General features: G+C 38.2%; 1 protein-coding gene across 4 annotated transcripts; it reads right to left on the bottom strand.

Annotated features, from left to right (window-relative positions):
- Window positions 1-1,039: 1,039 nt before the first annotated feature.
- On the bottom strand, window positions 1,040-6,278 carry scamp5b (secretory carrier membrane protein 5b). 4 transcript variants are annotated; one of them, XM_079465512.1, is made up of 7 exons: window positions 6,190-6,278; window positions 5,191-5,238; window positions 4,967-5,086; window positions 4,306-4,462; window positions 4,125-4,226; window positions 3,867-3,984; window positions 1,040-3,476 (listed from the first exon to the last, which is right to left on the bottom strand). In XM_079465512.1, the coding sequence occupies exons 2-7, from the start codon at window positions 5,195-5,197 to the stop codon at window positions 3,288-3,290; spliced, it is 693 nt and encodes a 230-aa protein (XP_079321638.1). In that variant the 5' UTR covers window positions 5,198-5,238; window positions 6,190-6,278; the 3' UTR covers window positions 1,040-3,287. The 4 variants fall into 4 exon arrangements, with proteins under 4 accessions (XP_079321638.1, XP_079321637.1, XP_079321636.1 ...); XM_079465511.1 differs by having other exon boundaries at window positions 6,070-6,262; XM_079465510.1 differs by having other exon boundaries at window positions 6,059-6,260.
- Between the last annotated feature and the right edge of the window lie 822 nt (window positions 6,279-7,100).

Below are 7,100 nucleotides of genomic sequence, written 5' to 3'. Positions count from 1 at the left end.
AGTACAACCGCGTGAACTTATAAAATCGCAACATGAAAGAACATTCCAAGAAAGGAAAACCAAGACATCTGCGCATTAGACATCAAAATAAAATAACAATATATAACACATTCGTACTGAGCACACTTCTCAGTCATATGGTTTTCATAACACAAGGATAAACCTCTCTTACCCTTGAGTGAGAGGATACAAAGCCCCTCTGTGTTCCCTTGGCGTGGAGAACTGACTCCCTCTGTGTACCCCGTCGCCCCACCTATGCCTGTCACTACACTCAATGTTTGCCCTTCCTCCCCTATATCTGACCTCTCCGTACCCTGATCACAACCCAAAACCATGTTTACCATGTTTTACCACGATCATGTTAATCACATCAGTAAAGTCTTGCGGGGCCACCCAGTCATTCCAGAATAAAATGTTGTTCGTTTGACCGTTCATTTTTGGGTGGCACACGTAATATTCTGGAATGGCCAGCTGTGGTCTGAATCCTCACGTTTGCCATGGTGACCCAAATACCAAAACAGAGAGATGAAGTCATGTCCCAAACACTCTGCTTTATCATGCGTCCATGCCTGAGCCAAGAATATTATACAGAATGTCTAATGGCTTTCTCGTGTTAAAGGCAAAGTTCACCCAAAATTAAAATCTGTCATCATTTTTTCACCCTTATGTCATTCACAAACTGTATATGACTCTGTGGAGCACAAACTATTTTCTAACCTTATAATGGAGATCAATGGGGGCCGATGTTGTTTGGTTACCAACATTCTTTAAAATATCTTATTTGTACTCTGCAAGAGTGATTTTTTGTCATTCCATACCTCAAATTTTTTTCTGGAGAACAAAGAAGGTAACAAGACTGTATTTTGAGATTGACCCCCTCCAGTCATCTTAATGATCACAAAATATACAAAAAAGAACATGAGAAAAGCCACTTATGTTATTCACATGGCCTTCATAACTTTTTGCTCTCAATATCTTGTGGAACGTTATCAGAGGCGAGGATCTGTTAGGGTAACAGGGTAATATTTTTCTTTTTTTTAATGAAAATAATTAAGGCATAGATGGAATTCGGAATTTCACAAAAGCAGTTATTTTGCTTAGGGAATGAACCTTGAGCCCTTAACCTAGGGATGCATAACAAATGCAATGCTCTAGTTTTGTTTCATGTTTTAAATTTAACATTTCAAATTCGCAGTTAGCTAAATGTGCAGGTCACTTCGTGTAATAATAAAATGTATTTTAAAGTAAATATTTATGCATTTTTGGGGACATTCTGTTTAATTGCTCAAAGGTGATGTTAGTAAATTCCACCAGTTGACCACCTTCAGCTATGCCCTCTGCAAACGTTGATTCCTTCGGTAGTCCTATTATCTAAAGCACCTTTGTTTATACAAGTTATATAGTTTATTACTCAATATGCTTGAGAATCAAAACCATGACCTTGGTGTGGGTAATGTAATGCTCCAGCACCTGAGCTATACGCTTAACAAACAGTAGGTCTGTCTTACTAGAGTAAAATGCTTTCAGTAATATACAGCACTTTCACATTATACAGCTTTGATAATACACAGTAGTCGGTGCTATAAGCAACATATGTTTCACTGTGATGGTGTTGACTTTATAGGTTATACTCCATAAAACAGTTTGATTTAAGTTGGAAGCTGGAAAATATGTTCATCTTCATAATACAATCTCTGAGTTTTATTACGTCGCCTCGGTGTTAGTGCAAATTGAGTCTCTCATCTTGCTAAGGTGGCGGCGTCAGCGATGTTTATGGCTGCGGTGTAGTGCTGCTTTCTTCCGGGATGCCTGGTGTATCTCTCTAATATGAATGATTATATAACATTTCTGCACTGAGAGACAACACAGCGGTCTGAGAAAGAGAGGGATAGAAATAAATACATTTTTTGTGTTCAACCATCTGATCTGGATTCATGCATATGCTCGGCCAGATGTCCAAGTTGAAATGGGCTTGCTTAAATTTATGTCTAAGTGAGAACAAAGTTATTATCCTGACAACGTAGTGTTGTTGTTTTACTGCAATCTGCAAGTCAGGGCTATCGGCCCTCTGTGATGTCTCTAGGGAAATCCCAGTTTGGAAAGGAAGAAAATGAGAAACTATAAAAGTTGATGAGATTGTTCTACAGTCCTAACATTGAACAACACTGCACCCTGCTGGCCAAAGAAGGGTTTTCATACATCTATACAAAACTCTCAATAAAAGACTACGGTTTGTTTGTTTTATTTCGCCCTGTTGTTAAATTGTAGTGTTCAGTACTTTCTTTTTGATCCAGTGTTGTTGCCTTGAATTTGCAACATATTATGAATTTGTGGTGTTTCGCACCACTTTAAAAATCATTTGCACATATTACTATTATATTACAAAAACATGGTGCATGTGATGAAACTTAAACAGCTGAAACTGTGGTTCTACTTTTCAGTTCAGATAAACATTCAGTATTGTATTTATAGCAACATATAATTTCAAGTCACCCGAAAAGACAAAATACTATATCTATAGATCATACTATACATATTAAATGATATATTACATTAACATATATCTACAGGGTAAATATTGTTTTAAATAAATCAACTCTATTCATTCACTGTACAGCCACAGTTTACGTCTTGCATGGGGTTCCCTCATTTTTCGACTAAGGGTCAAGTTGTTCATGACAGATAACTCGATTAATAAATTAAAGTGTGCTCACAAAGTGCCAATTCTAGCAAAACATATTTTAAAGACGTGCATAACTAAAAACAAAACAAAAAAACATTCAGTATAGAAATGATCATGACTTGTTAACGCCCTGTTTACAAATCTTAACATTTACAGTACATACGCTTCTAACTAAAATATGTTTTTCTGTCACACAAATGACACAAGTTCCCTAAAAGGTACATTTCACCCCAAAAAACAAATCCTGTCATCATTTACTCACTTTTCAGTTGTTCCAAATCTGCATCAATTTCTTTGTTCTGATGATAGTCAAAAGTGCCCAGAACTGTTTGCTTCCCAGATTCTTTAAAATATCTTCTTTTGTGTACAGAACAATGAAGTTTATAAAGTAATTTATTCTTTTATGGTAGTCAATGGTGGCCCGTGACTGTTTGGTTATAAGCATTTTTTCAAATATCTATCAGACAGGCTATATTAAATAAAAAAATACTACTTATTTTTCCACAACATCACACGGCCAATTTACCTTTCAAGTTCATTTTTCAGTTGCATCATCTCATAACCCAACAAGTGGTTTCATTCATTATGAATCGTTCTTACTGTATTACATTGTATTATCATAACTGGGTGTGGAGTACTGCGGTGACGGCGGGCCCTGCATGGCCCCTGTGGCGGCCCCCAGAGTTGCCTGTTGAGCTGCCTGCTGAACGTGAGGATTCTTCCAGGCCCCAGAAACCCACTCCTCCTGAGCTTTACTCATGCTGCCCCCACTGCCCCGGTAGAAGTTATGAACCTGCCATACACAACAGACAGTGAAGGACATAACTCAAACAACTAATGGTTATTATCAATATTTATTTAGCGTTTTCAGATGAAAAACTGAAAAGAACTGCCAATCAAATTCTTTTGAGCTTGTCAGGCTCAATGCTTTGGTAAACACTTTCCTTTAAGCTTAAAGCTGTTATTTAGTCTCTCATCTAATTAAGAACCACAACATGCTCCAGCATCACAATTAATGACACTTCACACGACAGACAGCAAACCAGACTCAGTCTTCTATGTACATGTCAGCCAAATGAGCTGTAACTGCTGCCAGACAGGCCGACCGAACGAGCAATGAGGCAAACAGAGGCCTGTCCCGGTTTAATAGATGTGCCTGTGTCAATCGGTAAAGGACTTGTACCTTAGTGAGGGCGATGAATGAAATGCCTGCGACTGCGGTGAACATGATCGTGGGGATTAGCATAATGATGGAGGCGAAGATACTCGTGCCAAAGAAGGAGATGGTGCCCAACCAGCCGCTGAAACAGAGTTGGCAGAGGGAGATATATCGATACGTGTGAATATAGTCAAGTACAATTTAATACAGTTGAACAAATCGCATGTTATTTTAGCATTGAAAGGCATAAATGTATGTACATATGGTTTTAAAGGCTCTTACCAGACGCCCCATCCTGGAATACCAATGGCTTGTATTATGGCAATGAAAAGTTGTGCCATGAAGACGAAGAAGAAAGCCATGAAATAGAACGAGCTGTCAGTCCTGAGAAAGCAACAATTAACATATCATACAAATGTTAATGAGATAATGATGAAAAATCTACTAGTGGACTGATGCTCACTTGAACGCATTGTAAATGGATCGGAACCAGCAGACATAGGAACACGGGGTGAAGAGAATGACCCATATGATCGACATGCCAAAGTTAGTCACTCCCCCACCACCAAACATCCACACCATACAGCCGAAGAAATTCACCAGCAAGGTGGCAGAATACACTGAAACACAGAAGCAATAAGAAAGAGAGAGCTCTTATGCGTTTGGAAGAAAACGCAACTGTCAACAAACAGAGTAAACGCTTCAGCAAGCGGTGTAACCTGAAGACCCGCTGTGCACAACATCTGAAGTGGAGCGTTGCATTTGCACAAAAGTTATAAATGCAGACTGCCATACAAGCTGAAAACATATTCTTTCTGATGAGATAAAGCCACAAAAATAAATAAAGAAATGTTGACAGAAGAAAGGATAGAAAGTATAAAAACACAACAACAGTGACATGCAGTCTATTCACAGAAACCACAGAAAGAGGAAAAAGTGACTTCATGCCACGGAAATGCCATTTCACTCAGATGCAACATGTGTATCAAAATACCTTTGGTGGGATCAGCTACAGGGAACATCTACAGCAAGAGACGACAATAATTAAATGGATAAACATGTTAGCTTTAAAAATGAACAGTTTTTAGCCACTGCGAATGTTGACTGCTGATTCACAGACTCACAGATCCACAAGTAGTAGAGTCTCTTGCACATGGTGCGGTGCTGGTCAGGGATCTCCTCAAAGTCCTGGTAGAAGCATGGCCTCAGTGGAACAAATCCAGGCAGGGGAGGAAAGTTGTTTTCTATAGACACATAAACAAAGCAAGACATACCGCCTGATATTGTTGTACTGTTAATGTCATTTATTATATGTAATATATGCGCATGGATTGATTGGAGGGCTTACCAGCCATTGGGAAACTGGGGTGATTCTTTGTTCTTCAAGGATATGAATCTACAAACAAAGTTAACACTTCAAAAAACAAAGAATAAGTTTATAAGAGGTGAAGAATGATATTGTAACATAAAATGCCGTTCATGTTTAATTTGCCTTAAATGCCAGAATAAAATGTGATAACACTGTGCATTGGACTGTTCAAATTACACATATTATAACATATACTGCTATTTCTTATAATTGGAATGTTAGTATGCAGTTTAAAGATATCCCACACTTTTGGAAATGCACAAAAACATGAATGTAATGTAAAGTTTGTCCATCTTTATTTCGCATATTACTACATTGTTTTTAGCACCTAAGTATAGCGTCAATTTTCTTATTTTAAGTTTGTTTGGTTGTCTTGTACACAAAATGTCGTTGACAACTTGTATATCGAAATGCTTGATCTGAGGCATTCTACGGCAATACTGTGTAATACATTATGAAAAGCAAAGCAATGCAGAATTAACATAAATTAGTGATGTATGCAATTTTGGTAACATTTGAGAAAACGTCCAATGTCTTAATACATTTCCACTTTTCTATAGGGTTTTCTTAAGAACTCTTGGCTAACGACTTATGAGCTTTTCGGGGATCACCCTAATTCTAGGTCTTTTCTGACTGTTTGACCCATATAACAGATAAACGTGCATTTCAATGCTAAACGCAACATGTATCTCCGGACAAATGTACAACTTACAGCAGTTTTTATGCATTATCTTATTTTTTGGCCTTTCACTGCAAGATAATGAATACAATAACATGCAGCGCGACCTAAGCCTTTCGGCCTGGCTTTACAAGAGACTTTGAATGGATAGGACAACAATCGGCTTACCTTTTACTCACCCTCACTTCTCTAAAACACCAAGCCTTTCCAGTGCACGTGCACGCACTTTTCAAGAAATAATCTACTGAATAAACCACATTGACGACTCGATCGGACAGAAAACCAGATATGTCTCTTACATGTGTTTGTGCTAATCCTCACTGAGTGCAGTTATCACTTCCGACCACCCAGATTTATTCTGCGTTGAACTGTAGACACGCCCTATTCCGTCCCGTGGGCCAATCATCGCCGTGAGTCGTGTTGCTGTCCTCGGTGCTGAAGTTTGGCGGGTGTGTTAAAACAGCGTAGAATCAATGAGCCATGTGTGAAATATCCCAACATTCCCCACCACATCAATCAAACACTGTTTCTTTAGATTACAATGATTTAAAGCATCGAAGTTGTAACATTTCACACGAATACATTGGCTCATACATTCTTAAACACACACCTATTTGATGGTTGAAGAATTACAAAAAAACAAAAGGTTAAAGAGATGCCATCACTAGCTACATCAGACCGATCCTTAAATGATTACTCTCTTCAAAACGATGGCGTTATAAAGATCTGAGAGTCAAGAATTGAGCTCTTTTAGGTATTATTGCAGTTATATTGTTTACCACTAAGGGGCAGAGTTTGTTCAGACAAACGCTACAGCAGCTTAATAGTTCATATTTGAACTATTTATAGCTTTAACGTACTGTATAAATTCCCCTTCTTTGTTTTTCATGTTGCTTTACTATATCTGTATATACACACACTTGTATTGTAAATGCCTAAGTGATTCGTTAACTTCGTAAATGATCTAGTCAAATGATCAGAAAGTTACTTAACATACAGGAGAGAGCCTTTGATTTGATTTCTAAATGATTTGTTTGCTTATGTATTACCTGATCACAACGAAATATTCGAAGTATCATGGTGGCGAAAGAGCTCAAAAAAAATCACACTGGACTTCAGCCATCCTTTAGGATGAAAGGCTCGTGCTCATAATCTCGCGCGCAGATCATCTCATGTCAGTCACAGAGCACAGCTGATGCAGAGCGCTCTG

The sequence above is a fragment of the Barbatula barbatula genome (assembly GCF_947034865.1).
Source record: "Barbatula barbatula genome assembly, chromosome: 10".
NCBI classification, from domain to species: domain Eukaryota; kingdom Metazoa; phylum Chordata; class Actinopteri; order Cypriniformes; family Nemacheilidae; genus Barbatula; species Barbatula barbatula.
The sequence above is the reverse complement of the archived record's forward strand: the minus strand, read 5'-3'. Positions and strand labels throughout refer to the sequence as shown.

Coding starts and splice junctions, on each gene's coding strand:
- scamp5b (XM_079465512.1), bottom strand. Junction 4,463..4,966: donor ACTCTACTACTTGTGGATCT/GTGAGTCTGTGA, acceptor TCTGTGTTTCAG/TGTATTCTGCCACCTTGCTG. Junction 4,227..4,305: donor TCCATTTACAATGCGTTCAA/GTGAGCATCAGT, acceptor TTGCTTTCTCAG/GACTGACAGCTCGTTCTATT.